Source organism: Ranitomeya imitator, chromosome 5 (genome assembly GCF_032444005.1).
Source record: "Ranitomeya imitator isolate aRanImi1 chromosome 5, aRanImi1.pri, whole genome shotgun sequence".
Classification (NCBI taxonomy): Eukaryota; Metazoa; Chordata; class Amphibia; order Anura; family Dendrobatidae; genus Ranitomeya; species Ranitomeya imitator.
The window spans coordinates 450,775,508-450,800,268 of NC_091286.1; the positions used below are offsets into that span (position 1 = coordinate 450,775,508).

Sequence of the window (24,761 nt, forward strand, 5' to 3'; positions counted from 1 at the left end):
ACATAACGATTTCATTAACGATATCGTTGCTACGTCACAAATAGCAACGATATCGTTAACGATATCGTTATGTGTGAAGGTACCTTTAAGGCCCCGTCACACATAGCGAGATCGCTAGCGAGATCACTGCTGAGTCACAAGTTTTGTGACGCAACAGCGATCTCAGTAGCGATCTCGCTATGTGTGACACGTACCAGCGATCAGGCCCCTGCTGTGAGATCGCTGGTCGTGTCGGAATGGCCTGGGCCATTTTTTGATCGTTGAGGTCCCGCTGACATCGCTGAATCGGCGTGTGTGACGCCGATTCAGCGATGTCTTCACTGGTAACCAGGGTAAACATCGGGTAACTAAGCGCAGGGCCGCGCTTAGTAACCCGATGTTTACCCTGGTTACCATCCTAAAAGTAAAAAAACAAACAGTACATACTTACCTACCGCTGTCTGTCCCCGGCGCTGTGCTCTGCTCTCCTCCTGCACTGGCTGTGAGCGTCGGTCAGCCGGAAAGCAGAGCGGTGACGTCACCGCACTGCTCTCCGGCCGCTGTGCTCACACAGACAGTACAGGAGGAGTGCAGAGCAGAGCGCCGGGGACAGACAGCGGTAGGTAAGTATGTACTGTTTTTTTTTTTACTTTAACGATGGTAACCAGGGTAAACATCGGGTTACTAAGCGCGGCCCTGCGCTTAGTTACCCAATGTTTACCCTGGTTACCGGCATCGTTGGTCGCTGGAGAGCGGTCTGTGTGACAGCTCTCCAGCGACCAAACAGCGACGCTGCAGCGATCCGGATCGTTGTCGGTATCGCTGCAGCATCGCTATGTGTGACGGGGCCTTTACACGGGCTTAGGAAGCAAAAAGCTAATGAGAGTGCTTCCTTAATCTAGCTAGTTTTCATTTTTTTTATTTTGCTTCTCACTTGCTGAGATACTATCTTGTAAAGTTTTCTTGATAATTTATGTTATAGGTCAACTGGGTGTTAACAAAGGTTTCTCTGAGGGGTGTACTTCTTCCCCTGCATGAGGTTGACCAAGTACTGTCAGCTTTCACTCTACCCCCACACTAACTGCGGTGAAATGATTTCAGAAAGTGTTTATAATGATGTAAGCGCTGCTATTTCTTTAGGCCGGTTTCACACGTGAGTGGCTCCGGTACATGTGGTGACAGTTTCCTCACGTACCGGAGACATGTCAGTGTTCGTGGGAGCGCACGGATCACACGGATCTATTAAAGTCAATGGGTCCATGTAAACACGTACCGCACACGGATGCTGTCCGTGTGCCATCCGTGTGCTGTCCGTGTGCTTTTTTCCTGTCATAGGGTTAAAATTGTAAAAAATGTTGCAATACACAGACACGGACACACGTACAGCAAACGGACTGCACACGAACCCTAAAAACATACTCACGGACATCACACGGATGGCCTACGTGAGCACACGGACATGGATAACTCCGGCACCGTTTTCTCCGGTACCGGAATTATCTAGACATGTTAGCCTGGCCTTACACAGAGCTGCAGAGAGTCACCCCTGCATGATGCTGCCTGCTTATGATTGGTCAACCTCATACAAGAGAAGTAGTATACGCCTCCAGAGACAAATCTCTGGTACACCCAGTTGTAGCCTAAATAAGATAAAATCTCCATGTCAGAGAGGGAAATTACAAAATAACAACTACAAAATAACAACTACAAAAATAATATCTTTGTTATGCTCAGCTTTGTAGCCACGATTTCATGATGTGGCTACTTTAACATTCTCAAATTGGTCAAATGTCCTTCTTAAAACCATCTTAGCAACCTGAAAGACTATTTCTAAACCAAAATGATATTGACAGATCACATATCACTGAAGCAAGGTATATCCATTACTTTAAGGGTAAGTTCACACAGGACGTTTTTGCTGCTTTTTTTTCTGCAGCAAAGCCTGATCTTCTTGGCAGGAAAGAACCTGCGTCAAAAACGCAGGTTTAGGTGCGTTTTTGGTGCTTTTTTTGTTGCGTTTTTGGTGCGTTTTTTTCTCTTTTTCCAGGCTAGCGTCCTTGGATTTTCAGCAGCAAAAACGCAGCAAATAATAATACCTGCGTTTTTGCTGCATTTTTTTCAACACCCATTCAAGTCAATGGGTGAAAAAACGCAGCAAAAACGCTGAAAGAAGTGACATGCTCTATGTTCAAAAAACGCAGCAAAGCACAAAATACTGATCAAACAAAAAAAACAATGTGTGTGCATCAGATTTCTGAAATCTCATAGGCTTTGCTGGTATTGTAAAAAGCAACTGAAAATTAGCATAAAAAAGCAGCAAAATGCCCAGTGTGAACTTACCCTGTAGATCACTGTATTCCAGTGCATATGTAAATTACTCCAAAGTGACCCCTTTTTACATCTTGACATATATGAAAGCAGGTGAACAAATCAGTTTCTGAGAGTGCCAATGCACCTCAGCTCTCTCACAACACCTCATACACCTCGCTTTACTAACAGATACCTCTTGAGATACGCTTATACACATAAATGATTGGCTGATGGGTTATCACAGAATAAAGTAGAGTAATTAGTGGGAGAACAAAATGATTGGGCATTTGATATCAAACTACCTAATCTTTATCTCCCAAGATATAATCCATTGGGAAAAATTGGGAGACCCCATAGACATTGTATTGAAGGCTGGTTCCACTCTATAGTTAGCTTTAATCTAATGTGTTTAGGGGTCTTTACACTGAAGATAATTTGATTGAATCAAGTTTATCTCTATCTTTCATTAAAGCTTTTGATATTTTTATATATGTTGCAGGAATCTGGCCCTAGGTTTTCACTACCTCATCTGAGAGCAGCATGATGTAGGGGCGCAGACCCTAATTCCACAGATGTGTCACTTACTGGTCTGAACAACGTCATTTTGATAAAATCACGGTATTATCTGCTGAAGATCTACCAGTTTTTCTGAATATTGATCCCCATATAACCCAAACCCCACCACTGATTGACAGCTTTATGTGTACACTGTACATTGGCAGAAAGCTGCTAATCAAGGGTGGGGGTGGGATTACACAAAGGAGAAGAACTACATGGCAAAACACTGATTTTATTGAAACTACAACAAGCAGTCCAGTAAGTAATAGTGTTGCAATCAGGGTCTCTGTCCCTACGTCATGCTGCTCTAAAATTACATAGCAAAAATGTGCTTTAAATATATGCAAATCTTGGGGGCTGGGTCCTGAGACCTCCACTGGCCGTTCAAGAGACCTCTTACAAGTGCACAGCTCAGGAGGCAAGAACGCACAGCTCCTGCCTGAGAGAACTCACAGAGCGGACTATGGATTCAATAGAAAGTCACAAACTTTCTACTGAATCCTTACTCTGTTATGTGTGAGCTCTGATGCAGAAGCTGTGTACTCCTGCCACCTGAGCTGTGCACTTCTAAGAGGTCTTTAGAGTGATTGATGGGAGTCTCAGAACCCACTATGTTTTATATATTGCAAGACCCTCACCTCTTTTCCCCACCCCAGAGAAGGGCCATATAAAAAAAAAATAACCAAAAGTTAAGGTACTTTTGTATTATGTTTATGTAAGTTTGATGTACACTAACTTTAAATTTCCTTCTCTGTGTCTTTTTTATTTTAGAATAACCTGGTTTGCCAAGCTAATATCAATGTTGTAAATGAAACAGTGAACATTCAGCCAGGCTACATCTGTAATATACCTGAACGGGTAATCTGAAGTTCTTTTTATATGTACATTTAATTTCCATGTGTGCAAAAGATGGTCAAAAAAACTCACAGGACCTTGGCTCACTGGCCATGTCAGTTGTCTGCTTGTCGACGAACCTTCTTTTATGTGCCTCCTCTGATTAGAAGACCAGGCACAATGTCACACTTGCATCATGTTCCAAAAATGAAGGCAAAGGAGGTTTAATAATCAAAGGAGGAGCTGGAGATTCCAGCAGGTAGGATGAGATTTGCAGGGCGCTAGTCTGGCTGCAAAAAACTATCAATGTGGCCTCTGGAACAGGGGCCTATTAATCTTTTTGATAATCTCTGAAGTACACCATAAGTGCAAACATTAGCGCATCTTTTTTTCTGCATAGCAAAATCCTGCTGACAGGTTCGCTTTAACTAAAGTAGTGTATAATAGCCAGGTTTCGTCAAACTCAATCTGACAGGTGCCCCGCCCCTATCAAAGTGTATCAAAGTGTGTAACCCCTCCCCTCCCCTTGTTTGACGGCTGGACCCCTCCCCTCCCCTTGTCTGACGGCTGGTATCCAGCTGTCCCTCCTTGTTTGATTTCCCCTTTTGATATAGTTTAATATAGTTTAATTTGTTGTAGTTTTGATATTATTCCCGTATTTTGTGGAATAACACATGTTTATAATTATAGCCTAGTCGTGTATTTATTTTACACGTGGTTTATAACACCTTTTTCATTTGTTTTATAATAGATTTTATACGTAGCCCCGAGTTTGATTCTGTAAGCTTTTGTTTTATTCACAGTGTATCCATATAGTGAATAGGGCTGATGTTTCTGTATGCAATCCTACAGCCTGTTATGTGAAAAGTATTCTCAAACACTAACTAAATGGTGAACATTACCTAAATTAGGTTAACTGTGGGTCAGAGGCTTATAGCACCTAGGTCAAGCAATTGTTGTTGTATTTGCGTACCCCATAAATGTTTATTCTCACAAACAGAAAAGTTATTGTGTCCTGAAGATGGCATCTGAGGTTATTTGTTTTTTGTATTAGCTTTCTCAGAAAACAGCTGTGTTATCTGAGGGTCAGATATTTTTGTACAAACTCATGCTGTTTGGTGATCTTTGTGAAGCAGAACTTTGTTTTATAACACATTTGTACTTGTATTGTACCTGGATTGATATTTGCTTTCTCTTTTTTGTGTCCTGAAGATGGCATCTGCAAAGTTATTTGTTATCTACTGAGGCCATTGCAAGTTGTGTTTATTCACATTGTAGCAGGTTTTATCCTTGTGGCTGCCTTATATACACAGAAGAGATATGCACCAATGTCACAACACAAGTTATAATATGACCCAATGTTACAACACAAGTAAGAAGCGGCGTGTTTTATACGAATAAAAACCAAAGACACGATATTGTAAAAAAAAAAAAATTTAAAAGATTTATTTCTCACGATAAAACAGCATCTCAAAGACATTTCAACACTATAAAAAATTCTTACAGAATATAAAAAGTAAAAACATTAAAATAGTACAATGAACAATTACACTTCTTACAAAATAATTAATATAGAGTTACAAGGCGAGTACAGCATTTTAGCCAGTACATTCTTTACATCGTGAGCCACATGGTTTGCAGCATCGGTAGAGACCTTTTTTAGGTAGCAGAGTTCCACGTGTGGAACCTAAGGAAGGGGAATGTAAAGATTGAATTGTACGGGGAGCCGCCGCTAACTTCAGCGGTGTAGATACAGAGCGTGTCTCACTGTTGATAATTTTTAATTCATCTAAAAGCTTCCTAGTAGCGGTATTACCCACAACTGTAGACGCCATATTTAGTTCGGCCATAGCCTGCATAAATGAATCCCAACTCGGCGGTAAATTTCTACTGTTCAGAGCATGGCTCTGCGTTGTACTACGTACCAAATCCAGTAAGTTAGGCCCTGGTATTACGGATCCTTTGAAAATAAATTCAGCATTATTATTCCATGCTGTGACATTTTTATTCTGCAGCAGCCTGTTTAGTAAAAATTCAGCATTCTTTTTATATCTTTGGTTTATATTATATTAGCTTTTTGTCATAGGTCAGGGATTTTTTTTTTTTTTGCACTTTATTAATATGCGGTTATTAGTCATTTAGGACTTATGTTATCATGTTTTTTGCACTTTATTAATATGCGGTTATTAGTCATTTAGGACTTATGTTATCATGTTTTTGCACTTTATTAATATGCTGAACACATAGGTCAGGGATTTTTGCACTTTATTAATATGCGGGCCACATAGGTCAGTGATTTTTGCACTTTATTAATATGCAGGCCACATAGGTCAGTGATTTTTGCACTTTATTAACATACAACACACAAGAAATAGACATTTAGAACTTATTTATGTTATTATCTTTATGCACGTTGCCTGTGCTGTCTATAATTTGACTCTATCCTTGTTTTGTTGAAAATAACTGGACATACATAAGAAACCGGGCAATATATCTTTATAGAAATAACACTTCTGCACTCTTTGTGCATTTCTATCAGTTTTATTCATGCATTTATAACACACCATGTTTGATATTGGTAATTTGATTCTGGGAACACATTTTAAGTTACTTCTGCACATGTATTACTGTTTTTAGGCCATATAAATAGAAAATTATGTAGAAACCCAAAGTTTTGATAAGTGTATGAAAATACACCAATATTAACTATTTGTGCTATTTTAGGCGTAAATTTGTCCTATATGTATAGCAGTCAGGAGTTGGGGCGATGAAATATGTGTTACAAGCGTAGTGAATTGCAGATATATTCTACAGTGTATGTCATTTTGAGAAATGTGTGGCATAACCAATGTATACAGTAACAGGCGGAATGACTGAGTGTAATATTGCACTCAATACTGTGCAAAGGGTCTGAATACTTATGACCGTGTGATATTTCAGTTTTCTTTTTAATAAATTCGCAAAAAATCTACATTTCTGTTTTGTTCAGGCATGATGGCGTGCAGAGTGTACATTAATATATATATATATCTCAGAATGCAACTGAATAGTATTGCTAATTAGGCCATATAAATAGAAAATTATGTAGAAACCCAAAGTTTTGATAAGTGTATGAAAATACACCAATATTAACTATTTGTGCTATTTTAGGCGTAAATTTGTCCTATATGTATAGCAGTCAGGAGTTGGGGCGATGAAATATGTGTTACAAGTGTAGTGAATTGCAGATATATTCTACAGTGTATGTCATTTTGAGAAATGTGTGGCATAACTAATTACCTATTACGGCCACATTTCTATGCAGTGTATTTTAGAACCAGTGTTTCTGGCTGCAGACTGTAATGTGTAAGGTATTCTCATTTTTATATATTGTATTTTATAACACACCATGTCGTTTATATAATAATCACAGTTGTGTCTCTACAGGACAACGTGGCTTACAAAGACATTTCATTAATATAAGTGTGAAACTGACAGACAAGCACAGCTGTGTCTCTACAGGACATGCTGGTCACTAGACAGCCAGAGTTTCTGTGGGGGAGATATACTAACAGAGGTTCTGTTGACCCAATAAACCGGTGTAGAACGTACACAGAGAGCAACTTACAATATTTACTAAGGTAGCGGAAATGAGTTTACTGCAGTTATCAGAGCATTGTATTTTATTTGACAGCCACAAGTCACACAGGTCATGATGATAGTGTATCTGCAGCATGTTATTTGGAAATAAAGAAGCCTTTTTTGTATTCGCCCGCATTTTATATAAAATCTGCATAAAAAAATCTTCTTGGCTACACCAAAACACGTAAGAAACAAATGTATAACTTTTAGATCTACCGCATCCACAGATATTATTCCAGCGTTCTTTAATTCTACATTATTTTAGCACATATTAATTTCACAACTTTTATATGATATTTATAACACTCATTTTATATGAGTTTTCTAACACATTCTCACGGGAATATTATATATATATATTTTGTGTTTTGCGCAATTATTTGACACTGTAATTCGCATTTTATATAAAATATGCATAAAAAATCTTCACATTCTCACGGGAATATTATATATATATTTTGTGCTCTGCATCATTATTTGACACTGTAATTCGCATTTTATATAAAATCTGCATAAAAAATCTTCTTGGCTGCACCAAAACACGTAAGAAACAAATGTATAACTTTTAGCGCTGTCGCATCCGCAGATATTATTCCAGCGTTCTTTAATTCTATATTATTTTATCACATATTAATTTCACAACTTTTATATGATATTTATAACACATTCTCATTTATAAGGGATTTATAACACAATATTGTAAAATCATTTATTGGTTCGCGGCCTTACTAATATCCTTTGAAAATAAATTCAGCATTATTATTCCATGCTGTAACATTTCTATTCTGCAGCCTCCTGTTTAGTAAAAATTCAGCATTCTTTTTATATCTTTGGTTTATATTATATTAGCTTTTTGATAATCCCGGGAGTGCCATCTATCTAGCCCGAGTATTTTTGTTATCTCAAAAGGGTGTGACACAGTCCCATATATTATTCCAGCATTCTTTAATTCTACATTATTTTAGCACATATTAATTTCACAACTTTTATATGATATTTATAACACTCATTTTATATGAGTTTTCTAACACATTCTCACGGGGATATTATATATATATATATACTGTATATATTTTGTGTTATGCACCATTATTTGACACTGTAATTCGCATTTTATATGCCGCTGCTTTTTCTTGTTTTTGTGTAAAAATCTCTGGCAGACAGGCACAGCTGTATCTCTACAAGACATGCGGGACACACCAGAGACATTGGAAATTGGGGGTTATAATGTCGAATTCAGAAAATAACCATTTTATATTGAATGACTAATGATTTCTATAGGCCTACTTTACTATGAAATTATGCATAAAAAATCTTCTTGGTTAACCCAAAACCGTAAGAAACAAACGCATAACTTTTAGCTCGAACACATCAGCATATATTATTACAGTTTTTTGCTGAATTAAAAATTATACAGTTATTTCATATTTTTGGGGCTTCATGACAGGAGAAATTATTGATAGAAACCCAGAGTTTTGATACGTGTATGAAAATACACCAATATTAACTATTTGTGCTATTTTAGGCACAAATTTGGTCTATATGCATAACAGGCAGGAGTTGGGGCGAAGAAATATGTGTTACATGCGTAGTGAATTGCAAATATATTCTGAAGTGTATGGCATTTTGAGAAATGTGTAGCATAACCAATTACCTATCACGGTCACTAGATGGCAGAATATCATATTAATTATACATTGGGGTTTACTTTTGGAAGCTTATAAAGGCGGTGTGTATGTGCACAGGATGACTTATTTTGTTTTTATAGTCACTAATATCCATATTAAATGACTCTTTAGCTTTATGAGTAAGAGACAACATACAAATAGAATCCTTTTCCCTAGTAGTTTTATATTCTATGTCTGATATATTTCTACACAAAGCTACAAAACTATTTTGTAGTTTATAATGTATCACAGTAGTTTCATGTGAAGTTACATCTTAGGTTCTGTTCAGACTATTGTAATATCTATAGCTTAAAATAGAGCCAAATAGCTACTTTCAAACACGGACATACACCATTGATTTTCGTCACAAATGGATCCAATATATCTCGTGTCACGGTTTATTTTTACCGCGTTGCGGTTTAAAGTTATAAGCATTTAAATAATAATTTTCTCATTAGATATGTGACTCGCGATATTTATTTGCTTAGGTTAGATCATTTTCAGTTTAACAATACATTTTATCACAAAAATGACCTTATCTGGGGCCCTAGAAACAACATAGCAGCATTAGTAAGCCCCTTTCTTTTTACATTATCAAGAATCCTTGGGTTAAGATAACGTCAGTTTATATGCATAAAGCATTTAATATAGTGCACCAAACATGATATGGTTTTTGATTTCTATGAACTGTCGCGAACAAATCATATAAGGTTAAATATATGAATATTATTGAATATAATGTTTTACTATTGTTTACAGTATTTTATTTTCCGGGTGTTACTTTTGTTCATGTACTACTGGTTTCTTCCTCAGTTGTGATTTTTACCTTTTCTATATAAATATGGGTAAATGAATTGGCCATTATAGATTTATGGCGCTGTAAAGAGAGAGGAGAATTACAGAAAGGAGATGGCTGCAGGCAAACACACACACACAACAAACACACATAACATACAGAAAACACACAACACATACAACAAACATACATACACAACATACAGAACACACACACACACACAACACAGAACCCACACACCACAAACACACATAACATACAAAACACACACACAACACATACAACAAACATACATACACAACATACAGAACACACACACAACAAACACACATAACATACAAAACACGCACAACACATACAACACACACGACAAACATACACACACACACACACAACACACAGAACACATACAACACATGCATCACACACTTATTGAATATAATGTTTTACTATTGTTTACAGTATTTTATTTTCCGGGTGTTACTTTTGTTCATGTACTACTGGTTTCTTCCTCAGTTGTGATTTTTACCTTTTCTATATAAATATGGGTAAATGAATTGGCCATTATAGATTTATGGCGCTGTAAAGAGAGAGGAGAATTACAGAAAGGAGATGGCTGCAGGCAAACACACACACACAACAAACACACATAACATACAGAAAACACACAACACATACAACAAACATACATACACAACATACAGAACACACACACACACACAACACACAGAACACATACAACACATGCATCACACACAACACACATAGTGTATAGTGCGATTACATTTTAGACCGCGACAGTTCATAGAAATCAAAAACCATATCATGTTTGGTGCACTATATTAAATGCTTTATGCATATAAACTGACGTTATCTTAACCCAAGGATTCTTGATAATGTAAAAAGAAAGGGGCTTACTAATGCTGCTATGTTGTTTCTAGGGCCCCAGATAAGGTCATTTTTGTGATAAAATGTATTGTTAAACTGAAAATGATCTAACCTAAGCAAATAAATATCGCGAGTCACATATCTAATGAGAAAATTATTATTTAAATGCTTATAACTTTAAACCGCAACGCGGTAAAAATAAACCGTGACACGAGATATATTGGATCCATTTGTGACGAAAATCAATGGTGTATGTCCGTGTTTGAAAGTAGCTATTTGGCTCTATTTTAAGCTATAGATATTACAATAGTCTGAACAGAACCTAAGATGTAACTTCACATGAAACTACTGTGATACATTATAAACTACAAAATAGTTTTGTAGCTTTGTGTAGAAATATATCAGACATAGAATATAAAACTACTAGGGAAAAGGATTCTATTTGTATGTTGTCTCTTACTCATAAAGCTAAAGAGTCATTTAATATGGATATTAGTGACTATAAAAACAAAATAAGTCATCCTGTGCACATACACACCGCCTTTATAAGCTTCCAAAAGTAAACCCCAATGTATAATTAATATGATATTCTGCCATCTAGTGACCGTGATAGGTAATTGGTTATGCTACACATTTCTCAAAATGCCATACACTTCAGAATATATTTGCAATTCACTACGCATGTAACACATATTTCTTCGCCCCAACTCCTGCCTGTTATGCATATAGACCAAATTTGTGCCTAAAATAGCACAAATAGTTAATATTGGTGTATTTTCATACACGTATCAAAACTCTGGGTTTCTATCAATAATTTCTCCTGTCATGAAGCCCCAAAAATATGAAATAACTGTATAATTTTTAATTCAGCAAAAAACTGTAATAATATATGCTGATGTGTTCGAGCTAAAAGTTATGCGTTTGTTTCTTACGGTTTTGGGTTAACCAAGAAGATTTTTTATGCATAATTTCATAGTAAAGTAGGCCTATAGAAATCATTAGTCATTCAATATAAAATGGTTATTTTCTGAATTCGACATTATAACCCCCAATTTCCAATGTCTCTGGTGTGTCCCGCATGTCTTGTAGAGATACAGCTGTGCCTGTCTGCCAGAGATTTTTACACAAAAACAAGAAAAAGCAGCGGCATATAAAATGCGAATTACAGTGTCAAATAATGGTGCATAACACAAAATATATACAGTATATATATATATATAATATCCCCGTGAGAATGTGTTAGAAAACTCATATAAAATGAGTGTTATAAATATCATATAAAAGTTGTGAAATTAATATGTGCTAAAATAATGTAGAATTAAAGAATGCTGGAATAATATATGGGACTGTGTCACACCCTTTTGAGATAACAAAAATACTCGGGCTAGATAGATGGCACTCCCGGGATTATCAAAAAGCTAATATAATATAAACCAAAGATATAAAAAGAATGCTGAATTTTTACTAAACAGGAGGCTGCAGAATAGAAATGTTACAGCATGGAATAATAATGCTGAATTTATTTTCAAAGGATATTAGTAAGGCCGCGAACCAATAAATGATTTTACAATATTGTGTTATAAATCCCTTATAAATGAGAATGTGTTATAAATATCATATAAAAGTTGTGAAATTAATATGTGATAAAATAATATAGAATTAAAGAACGCTGGAATAATATCTGCGGATGCGACAGCGCTAAAAGTTATACATTTGTTTCTTACGTGTTTTGGTGCAGCCAAGAAGATTTTTTATGCAGATTTTATATAAAATGCGAATTACAGTGTCAAATAATGATGCAGAGCACAAAATATATATATAATATTCCCGTGAGAATGTGAAGATTTTTTATGCATATTTTATATAAAATGCGAATTACAGTGTCAAATAATTGCGCAAAACACAAAATATATATATATAATATTCCCGTGAGAATGTGTTAGAAAACTCATATAAAATGAGTGTTATAAATATCATATAAAAGTTGTGAAATTAATATGTGCTAAAATAATGTAGAATTAAAGAACGCTGGAATAATATCTGTGGATGCGGTAGATCTAAAAGTTATACATTTGTTTCTTACGTGTTTTGGTGTAGCCAAGAAGATTTTTTTATGCAGATTTTATATAAAATGCGGGCGAATACAAAAAAGGCTTCTTTATTTCCAAATAACATGCTGCAGATACACTATCATCATGACCTGTGTGACTTGTGGCTGTCAAATAAAATACAATGCTCTGATAACTGCAGTAAACTCATTTCCGCTACCTTAGTAAATATTGTAAGTTGCTCTCTGTGTACGTTCTACACCGGTTTATTGGGTCAACAGAACCTCTGTTAGTATATCTCCCCCACAGAAACTCTGGCTGTCTAGTGACCAGCATGTCCTGTAGAGACACAGCTGTGCTTGTCTGTCAGTTTCACACTTATATTAATGAAATGTCTTTGTAAGCCACGTTGTCCTGTAGAGACACAACTGTGATTATTATATAAACGACATGGTGTGTTATAAAATACAATATATAAAAATGAGAATACCTTACACATTACAGTCTGCAGCCAGAAACACTGGTTCTAAAATACACTGCATAGAAATGTGGCCGTAATAGGTAATTAGTTATGCCACACATTTCTCAAAATGACATACACTGTAGAATATATCTGCAATTCACTACACTTGTAACACATATTTCATCGCCCCAACTCCTGACTGCTATACATATAGGACAAATTTACGCCTAAAATAGCACAAATAGTTAATATTGGTGTATTTTCATACACTTATCAAAACTTTGGGTTTCTACATAATTTTCTATTTATATGGCCTAATTAGCAATACTATTCAGTTGCATTCTGAGATATATATATATATTAATGTACACTCTGCACGCCATCATGCCTGAACAAAACAGAAATGTAGATTTTTTGCGAATTTATTAAAAAGAAAACTGAAATATCACACGGTCATAAGTATTCAGACCCTTTGCACAGTATTGAGTGCAATATTACACTCAGTCATTCCGCCTGTTACTGTATACATTGGTTATGCCACACATTTCTCAAAATGACATACACTGTAGAATATATCTGCAATTCACTACGCTTGTAACACATATTTCATCGCCCCAACTCCTGACTGCTATACATATAGGACAAATTTACGCCTAAAATAGCACAAATAGTTAATATTGGTGTATTTTCATACACTTATCAAAACTTTGGGTTTCTACATAATTTTCTATTTATATGGCCTAAAAACAGTAATACATGTGCAGAAGTAACTTAAAATGTGTTCCCAGAATCAAATTACCAATATCAAACATGGTGTGTTATAAATGCATGAATAAAACTGATAGAAATGCACAAAGAGTGCAGAAGTGTTATTTCTATAAAGATATATTGCCCGGTTTCTTATGTATGTCCAGTTATTTTCAACAAAACAAGGATAGAGTCAAATTATAGACAGCACAGGCAACGTGCATAAAGATAATAACATAAATAAGTTCTAAATGTCTATTTCTTGTGTGTTGTATGTTAATAAAGTGCAAAAATCACTGACCTATGTGGCCTGCATATTAATAAAGTGCAAAAATCACTGACCTATGTGGCCCGCATATTAATAAAGTGCAAAAATCCCTGACCTATGTGTTCAGCATATTAATAAAGTGCAAAAACATGATAACATAAGTCCTAAATGACTAATAACCGCATATTAATAAAGTGCAAAAAACATGATAACATAAGTCCTAAATGACTAATAACCGCATATTAATAAAGTGCAAAAAAAAAAAAAATCCCTGACCTATGACAAAAAGCTAATATAATATAAACCAAAGATATAAAAAGAATGCTGAATTTTTACTAAACAGGCTGCTGCAGAATAAAAATGTCACAGCATGGAATAATAATGCTGAATTTATTTTCAAAGGATCCGTAATACCAGGGCCTAACTTACTGGATTTGGTACGTAGTACAACGCAGAGCCATGCTCTGAACAGTAGAAATTTACCGCCGAGTTGGGATTCATTTATGCAGGCTATGGCCGAACTAAATATGGCGTCTACAGTTGTGGGTAATACCGCTACTAGGAAGCTTTTAGATGAATTAAAAATTATCAACAGTGAGACACGCTCTGTATCTACACCGCTGAAGTTAGCGGCGGCTCCCCGTACAATTCAATCTTTACATTCCCCTTCCTTAGGTTCCACACGTGGAACTCTGCTACCTAAAAAAGGTCTCTACCGATGCTGCAAACCATGTGGCTCACGATGTAAAGAATGTACTGGCTAAAATGCTGTACTCGCCTTGTAACTCTATATTAATTATTTTGTAAGAAGTGTAATTGTTCATTGTACTATTTTAATGTTTTTACTTTTTATATTCTGTAAGAATTTTTTATAGTGTTGAAATGTCTTTGAGATGCTGTTTTATCGTGAGAAATAAATCTTTTAAATTTTTTTTTTTTTACAATATCGTGTCTTTGGTTTTTATTCGTATAAAACACGCCGCTTCTTACTTGTGTTGTAACATTGGGTCATATTATAACTTGTGTTGTGACATTGGTGCATATCTCTTCTGTGTATATAAGGCAGCCACAAGGATAAAACCTGCTACAATGTGAATAAACACAACTTGCAATGGCCTCAGTAGATAACAAATAACTTTGCAGATGCCATCTTCAGGACACAAAAAAGAGAAAGCAAATATCAATCCAGGTACAATACAAGTACAAATGTGTTATAAAACAAAGTTCTGCTTCACAAAGATCACCAAACAGCATGAGTTTGTACAAAAATATCTGACCCTCAGATAACACAGCTGTTTTCTGAGAAAGCTAATACAAAAAACAAATAACCTCAGATGCCATCTTCAGGACACAATAACTTTTCTGTTTGTGAGAATAAACATTTATGGGGTACGCAAATACAACAACAATTGCTTGACCTAGGTGCTATAAGCCTCTGACCCACAGTTAACCTAATTTAGGTAATGTTCACCATTTAGTTAGTGTTTGAGAATACTTTTCACATAACAGGCTGTAGGATTGCATACAGAAACATCAGCCCTATTCACTATATGGATACACTGTGAATAAAACAAAAGCTTACAGAATCAAACTCGGGGCTACGTATAAAATCTATTATAAAACAAATGAAAAAGGTGTTATAAACCACGTGTAAAATAAATACACGACTAGGCTATAATTATAAACATGTGTTATTCCACAAAATACGGGAATAATATCAAAACTACAACAAATTAAACTATATTAAACTATATCAAAAGGGGAAATCAAACAAGGAGGGACAGCTGGATACCAGCCGTCAGACAAGGGGAGGGGAGGGGTCCAGCCGTCAAACAAGGGGAGGGGAGGGGTTACACACTTTGATACACTTTGATAGGGGCGGGGCACCTGTCAGATTGAGTTTGACGAAACCTGGCTATTATACACTACTAACTAAGTAAACTACAGACACTGTCATGTTGCCGCTATTATACTGATTAAAATGATACCTGGGGTGAAGAAATCTGTCTTGTGGTTCTTGTGTAATCAGTGTTAGAAGTTTTCAGTTAATGAGATGCCTGGGTCAGGACTGTAGACAGAGTCTTATCTTGCTTCTCTAAGCCAGAGAAACCAAGCCAAGATCTGCCCACAAGCCACTCTGAAGCACAAGCAGTCTGTCTGTCTGACTCTATGATGAGGAACATATTTGTGCTTTGGAGCAGTCTGTGGGCAGGTCTTCCCTTGGTTTCTCTGGCTTAGAGCAGGAAAATCAGACTCTGCCTACAGTCCGGCCCCGAAGCACAGGCATCTCAGTAATTTAAAACTTCTAACACTGATTACACAAGAACCACAAGAAGGATTTCTTCACTTCACTTATCATTTTAATTAGGGTAACAACACCAACCTGACAATGTCTGCAGTTACTTAGCAAAATGCTGCTCACAGTTTCGCTTTAATTAGTGCTTTAGCTCTTTCAAAGATTTCTACAACTTTTGATCTCTGGTTAGGAAAAATATGAAGGAAAAAGGAACTCCACGCATATCGCCACTGGTTTGGTGGGTCCACTGGCAATACTCCTGGGGTTCCTATTTCCTCCATATTGTTGTGGAGCGCCCCCGTAGGGCAGTGGGGTACTCGGTACCAGGTCCTTCGGTTCTCAACGGGGATGTCACGGTGGCTGACCTAGTCCGTGGCCCTCAGGAGGTCCATTGTAAAAGGGAAAGGTCTTTAAAGGGGAAATGTTTGTGACGCCACCTATGGTATTCAGTCAGGGTAACTGATGCTGCTTAGGGGTCCGCTGGGATGATGTTATGGCAGCTAGATGGTATACCTTCCCACAGGTGAAGTATGTCCCCAGGGCTTCCCAGTATGTAGATGGTGGATGGTGAATGGTGTAAGGCGCAGTGAAGAACAAGGACACAAGGTTGCAGTCTCTTTACCTTTTTACTGAAGACTTCAGCATCCACAGCCCAGAACACCAGATCACAGGGTAGACAGAGTCCGGCCGGTTTGGAGGCAAATCCAGAGTCCCCTTATCCAGGTGGAAATCAGTAGCCTTCCTCTAGCACCTGGGTGTTGTAGTACCTTACTGCTGAGCCCTCTCATAAGGTCTTCACAACTGTTGTAGATGTTCTAGATGTTATGTCTCTCTTTGTCCCTCAGATGGATAGGACAAACCCATATGACTGGTGGCTTGAGGCTTTTTACAGGGACTCTAGCACGCCCCGGCCCCCGAGGGGTGCCACTGTGTCTTCTGGGTGTGGGGCGGATCAGTAACTTGCAATTAGCTGTCCTGCCGGTCTCTGGAGCAAGGCATAAAGGACTGTTGCTCCCTCGGTGTTCTAGCTACCGGATCCTGCTCCTCAGAAGGAGGCAGCCTGTGCAGGGCAGAACTCTTGGTTTCCTCTCCTTTTGTTAAAACTTCTTCTCACTCTCTACAATACAGTTCGTTGTTCGTGTCTCTTTCTTGGGAACTTACGCACGTGGGGCAGGCGCAGCTCCGTGTCCTTCTGTCTAGGCCTCTGACAGGATCCCACCCCTGTCAGGGACCAACTACCTGAGCAGAGCTCAGGCAGAAACTCACTGGGAGAAGTCCAGCCAGCTTCTGACTGAACCGAAGCCCAGCTAGTATCTGACTAACTTCCTATCCAGACTACCAGTTTTTACCTAATTGTGAAGAGTGCCCTAATAAATAGGAGCGTAGCTCCCCCTGGTGGACTGGAGTATGAAATGTGTTGTATGTTGGTGTTACCTGGTAGTGAGACCTCCTTTATTGCCTCCAAACGTAACATCACTCCCCCTAGAGGAAAATGACATTACTGCAACGACCAGGACCCTGGGGCGCTGCACTTGTCTGTGCATGCGGACATCATTATTTATTTTATATCATGAATTTCACCAGCCAACTTTGGAGATGTGTAATTCTCTTGCTGTTGTGCTGATAGTGTGCTGCTGTGATGCAGTCATTGCATGCTTTTCATGCAGAAAGCAACACTAACACCAAGAACTTTAATTTTATTGTATATTTTCCTTTGGCCCATGTTTGTTATATTTTCTTGATATTCGATGCTTACATTTGCATCATTATTGTATTACTGCATTAATGGTGATAGTAGTAGTATATGCAATCTTTCCATGTTCAGATAAGATAATTGCTTTTTATTCAGTGCTTCCTATTGCTACATTTTCTAACCAGCATTATTATGACGTGGCAATTCTAGAATGCTGTATATAAGTCCCCAGTGCGCTCAAAAAAGACCTTTCATTATACTCCCCTACGCCGCTGTCCGATCCATTGGGCATTGCTGATTTTGGCCGGATGCATCCTCTCTTCTTGCTATGGCCATCCTCTTTCTTCCTGTGGATTACGCATCCTACGTCATCCATACAATCCACTCCATTGCGCACCTGCTCAGGCATTCTTCTCTCTACCCTGCTGAGGCCAGAGCAAAATATTGTAGTACGCATGCGCTGACACATTTTGCCCTTTCCCACCCAAATGTAATACAATATTTTGCTCTGGCCTAGGCAGGGTAAATAGGTAAAACAACTGCGGAAGAGCACGATGGAGGATACTGTGTGGATGACGTATGACGCTACATATACAGGTGCTTCTGACAAAATTAAAATATCATCAAGTTCATTTATTTTAGTTCTTCAATACTAAAAGTGAAACTCATATATTATATTGTGTCATTGCAAACAGAGTGATCTATTTTGAGTGTTTATTTTTATTAATTGTTGATTATTATGCTTCAAGGCCAATGAAAACCCAAACATCATTAGCTCAGTAAATTAGAATACTTTATAACACCAGTTTGGAAAATGATTTTAAAATTTGAGGTCGGGGCTCCTTTTGTATCAATTACTGCATCAATGTGGCACGACATGGAGGCGATCAGCCTGTTGCACTGCTGAGGTGTTATGGAAGCCCAGGTTGCTTTAATAGCAGCCTTCAGCTTGTCTGCATCGTTGGGTCTGGTGTCTCTCATCTTCCTCTTGACAATACCCCATAGATTCTGTATGGGGTTAAAAGGAACCTGTCACCCCCAAATTCAATGATGAGCTAAGCCCACCGGCATCAAAGGCTTTACTACAGCATTCTGTAATGCTGTAGATAAGCCCCCGATGTAACCTGAAAGATGAGAAAATGAGGTTAGATTATACTCACCTGTATGGGCAGTCCGATGGGCGTCGCGGTCCGGTCCAGGGCCTCCCAACTTCATAGGATGACATCCTCTTCTTGTCTTCATGCTGCGGCTCTGGTGCAAGCATACTTTGTCTGCCCTGCGCACTGCAGTACTTTGCTCTGCCCTCAACAGGGCAGACAAAGTACGGCTGCGCTGGATCCGCAGCATGAAGACAAGAAGAGGATGTCATCGTAAGAAGATGGGAGGCCCCGGACCGGACCGCAACGCCCATCGGACCGGACCACAGCAGGACCGCCCCTGGGTGCGTATAATCTAACCTCTTTTTCTCATCTTTCAGGATACATCGGGGGCTTATCTGCAGCATTTCAGAATGCTGTAGATAAGCCCCTGATGCCGGTGGGCTTAGCTCACCTTCGAATTTGGGGGTCACAGGCTCCCTTTAAGGTCAGGCAAGTTTGCTGGCCAATCAAGCACAGTGATACTGTTGTTTTAAACCAGGTATTGGTACTTTTGGCAGTGTGGACAGGTGCCAAGTCCTGCTGCTGAAATTTCCATATCCAAAAAGCTTGTCGGCGGAGGGAAGCATGAAGTTCTCTAAAATTTCCTGGTAGATGGCTGCGCTGACTTTGGTCTTGATAAAACACAGTTTACCTACACCAGCAGATGCCATGGCTCCACAAACCATCACTGATTGTGGAAACTTCACTCTCAACCTCAAGCAACTTGAATTATGTGCCTCTCCACTCTTCCTCTAGACTCTGGGACCTTGATTTCCAAATGAAATACAAAATGTACTTTCATCTGAAAACAATACCTTGGACCACTGAGCAACTGTCCAGTTCTTTTTCTCCTAAAGACTTTGTCTATTGGTCATGAGTGGCTTGACACAAGGAATGCGACACTTGTAGTCCATGTCCTGGATACGTCTGTGTGTGGTGGCTCTTGAAGCAATGACTCCAGCAGCAGTCCCCTCCTGGTGAATCTCTCCCAAATTTGTGAATGGTCTTTTCTTAACAATCCTTTCAAGGCTGCAGTTATCCCATTTGCTTGTGCACTTTTTTCTACCACACTTTTTCTTTCCACTAAACTTTCCATTAATATGCTTGGATACAGCACTCTGTAAACAGCCAGCTTCATTAGCAATGACCTTTTGTGGCTTACCCTCTTTGTGGAGTGTCAATGACTGTCTTCTGGACATCTGTCAAGTCAGCAGTCTTCCCCATGATTGTGGAGCCTACTGAAACAGACTAAGGGACCTTTTTAAGTGGTTAGGAAGCCTTTGTATATGTTTTTTGTTAATTATTCTAATTTACAGAGATAATGACTTTTGGGTTTACATTGGCTGTAAGCCAATTATCATCAACATTAACAAAAATAAACACTTGAAATAGTGTCTCTATACAATATATGAGTTTCACTTTTGAAGAACTGAAATAAATTAACTTTTTGATGATATTCTAATTTTGTGAGAAGCACAAATCATTAAGATTTTGAGGCTGTCGCTTAGCTACTCAATTTGCTCTGTGAACAGCGTAACAAACTCTACTCCCAGTAGGTTAGGCATTCTCGCTGGTCTCCGCATACATAACCCATTTACTACAGAAAACTTTTCTGCATACTCGCCCAGAGCAGGAATACACTGATACTGGACGAGCTACATCATTAGCAGCCTGTAATATACAAATTATGCAATTTTAAAAATTAATTGTATTTAAAAAGTTTATTCACATAATTAATTTATTATCATGATAAAACTTCTGTAAGGTTCATACTGGTAAGAGATACTATATATGCACAGAAATAACAAAGTTTCCAAAATTATGAATGCAGTCCGGGAACTGAAAGAACCTGATTTATCCTCTAATAATATATTTTTTTTGTTGTTGTTTGTTTGCTTGTTTCCACAGATACGTGTAGCTATAAGGGGTTTATCACCTCTTCGCAGGGTGACATTTCTTCCTGGATTACAAAAAAGGGCATCTCGTTCAACTGAAAAATCAAAACGCAAAGGGAGTGAACCAGATCATAAAGAGCATAAACATGGAAAAAAAGAACATAAAGATAAAAAAGATAAAAAAGATAAAAACCATAAAAGAGACAAAGAGCATAAAAAACATAATGGCAAAGATGATCATTCGTCTGAAGAATCTGCAGAAGACAAAAAAAATAATCCACAAGTCCTACCTAGACCTACACAGGAAACAATTCCTCGAGTTCCAGAGATAGACACCAATGTAATTGTGACAACAACCCAAAAAGCTAACCCAACAAGTGAAACTAAGGATAATGATCCAACATTGACACAGGCTCCTACACCATTCATACCAAACATTTCACACCCTTTACCACTTACACCATCAGTTCAACAACAAGGGACTTACCCAAATATTCATGAGACAGTTTTATTAGATCTTCTATCACTAGAGCCTGAAGATGTCCCAAAGTGTCCTGGAAAGCTATGGCAGCCATTATTGCCTATTCTACAAATTGTCACTGATAAACCATTTATTATTGAAGGTCTTCCGTTTCATGATGATGATCTACTTCTTCCAGAAATTGAAAAACAATTACCCAGTCTAGATTTAGGTGGGGTGTTAACTGATGACGACCTAGATTTCTACAGTTAAAAAATTAAAACATTAAAAATCTATTTCTGTATATAAGGTCAGTTTAAAATGAAAATAAAAAAGGTTAAATATGAAATTGTGTACCTCATTTGTGCTCTTGTGTTCTTTTATACCCTATATTATAATAAATAGCAAAACTAGTAATACAAACTCCATTTTTGGTACCCGCAAAATGAAAATATGACACATATATACACACGTTCAAAAACGCTGCTGTGTTAAAATGGACTAAGGCTAAGTTCCCACAATGAATTTTTGACATTGCCTATTTACAATTCCATCAAAGTAGATGGGATTTATACAAATCTAATGTCCCTTGTGCTAGCTTTTACACAGTGTAAACTGATCTACAGTTTTTGAAATCCTCAGCATGCCAATATCTCTTGCAGGTACGCTACACTGAGTTTTATGCACAAATTATCTATGTAGAATTGCATTAGATGCAGAAAATATGCTGGTAAACAAGGCATATGCATTTTTAGCACACTTCCACTGCGGAATCGCAGTAAAACACATGTAATCCACTTATTTCTGTATCAATAAAATTTTATCTAAGTCGAATACAGAGAAGTATCACAAATAAAATAGCTTTATTTAAATCATGAGATACTAAAAAAACAATAACGCAATGCCAAAAATTATGTAAAAACTACATGCTGGGATACGCATCAGCCGTGAGATAGGCAGATGAGGAGACTTGAACATATTGCTCAAGCATGCCTGAGATACTTGGATAACACCAGAGCATGCTCTGATAACATGATATCTGAGCACGCACGCTCATTACTAGTGTTGAACGATACCTTCCGATATTTGAAAGTATCGGTATCGGATGGTATCGGCCGATATCCAAAAAATATCGGATATCGCCGATACCCGATACCAATGCAAGTCAATGGGACACAAATATCGGAAGGTATCCTGGATGGTTCCCAGGGTCTGGAGGAGAGGAGACTTTCCTTCAGGCCCTGGGATCCATATTCATGTAAAAAATAAAGAATAAAAATAAAAAATATGGATATACTCACCCCTCCGAAGGACCCTGGCTGTCACCGCTGCAAGCGTCTGCCTCTGTTCCTGAGAATCGCAGAGAGTGAAGGACCTTCGATGACGTCACGGTCAGGTGACCGGTCACCTGACCGCTCACGTGACCGCAACGTCATCGAAGGTCCTTCACTCTCTGCATTCTTAGGTATGGAGGCAGATGCTCGCAGCGGTGACAGCCAGGGTCCGTCGGAGGGGTGAGTATATCCATATTTATTATTTTTATTCTTTATTTTTTACATGAATATGGATCCCAGGGCCTGAAGGAGAGTTTCCTCTCCTCCAGACCCTGGGAACCACACGCACCGCACACGCCGAAGATGACTAGGAACTTCCGATTCCGATTTCCGATATCACAAAAATATCGGAACTCGGCCGATACCCGATACTTGCAGTATCGGAATGCTCAACACTACTCATTACTAATAAAAACCCATGTAAAAAAATGCAACTACCCCCTTTAGCCCCCAAGCCTGCCTGCTATGCAAAGCACGTGTGTGAGGTTGCTACGGTGTAGGGCCGCCACCAGGTTAGCACCGTAATCGCACAAGGACTTCCCTGGCACCAGGTTTAGTGGAGACAGCCATTGTTCTCACTTGACCTGGATACCTGTCACAACTCTTGACCTGTGTGACTGCGATTTCCAAGGCATATTCATTTAACTCCTTTGAGACGAAGTCTGTTTTCGCCTTAGTGACCATGCCAAATTTTACAATACTGACCAGTGTCACTTTATGCAGTAATAACTCTGGAACGCTTCAACAGAGCCCACCGATTCTGAGACTATTTTTCGTGATATATTGTGCTTCATTATAGTGGTAAATTATCTTCACTATGACATTTATTTATGAAAAAAACTGAAATTTGCCGAAATTTTTGCGATTTTCAACATTTTCATTTTTATGTCCTTAAAGTAGAGAGTATTATTTCACACAAATAGTTCATAAATAACATTTCTTACATGTCTACTTTACATCAGCACAGTTTTTGAAACATCATTTTCTATTAGGAAGTTAAAAGGGTTAAAAGTTGACCAGCGATTTTCTCATTTTTCCAACAAAATTTACAAAACCATTGTTTTTAGGGACCACATTACATTTCAAGTGACTTTGAGGGGTCTATATGAAAATACTGAAAAATGTTACACTATTCTAAAAACTTCACCCCTCAAGGTGCTCAAAACCACATTCAAGAAGTTTATGAACCCTTCAGGTGCTTCACAGGAATTTTTGGAATGTGGAAGAAAAAAAAAATGAACATTTAACTTTTTCACAAAATTTTAACCCCTTTCTGCCATTAGACGTACTATTCCGTCCATGTGGGGTGGGCTTTACTTCCCAAGGACGGAATAGTACGTCATAGGCGATCGGCCGCGCTCACGGGGGGAGCGCGGCCGATCGCAGCCGGGTGTCAGCTGCTTAACGCAGCTGACATCCGGCACTATGTGCCAGGAGCGGTCACGGACCGCCCCCGGCACATTAACCCCCGGCACACCGCGATCAAACATGATCGCGATGTGCCGGCGGTACAGGGAAGCTTCCCGCAGGGAGGGGGCTCCCTGCGGGCTTCCCTGAGACCCCCGCAGCAACGCGATGTGATCGCGTTGCTCCGGGGGTCTCCTACCTTCCTCCCTGCAGAAAGTCCCGGATCCAAGATGGCCGCGGATCCGGGTCCTGCAGGGAGGGAGGTGGCATACCAAGTGCCTGCTCAGAGCAGGCACTTGGTAACGCTGCACTGCTCTGAGACAGATCGGTGATCTGTCAGAGTGCTGTGCAAACTGGC

General features: G+C 38.4%; 1 protein-coding gene across 1 annotated transcript in view; it reads left to right on the forward strand.

Moving 5' to 3' along the window:
* Positions 1–21,991, forward strand: part of LOC138638158 (T-kininogen 2-like) — an 84,723-nt gene extending 62,732 nt beyond the window's left edge. The window contains exons 10-11 of the mRNA XM_069727229.1: positions 3,619–3,705; positions 21,216–21,991. Coding sequence (XP_069583330.1) covers positions 3,619–3,705; positions 21,216–21,935 — 807 coding nt within the window. The 3' untranslated portion in view covers positions 21,936–21,991. The remainder of the gene's footprint in view (positions 1–3,618; positions 3,706–21,215) is intronic.
* The last annotated feature ends 2,770 nt before the right edge of the window (positions 21,992–24,761 follow it).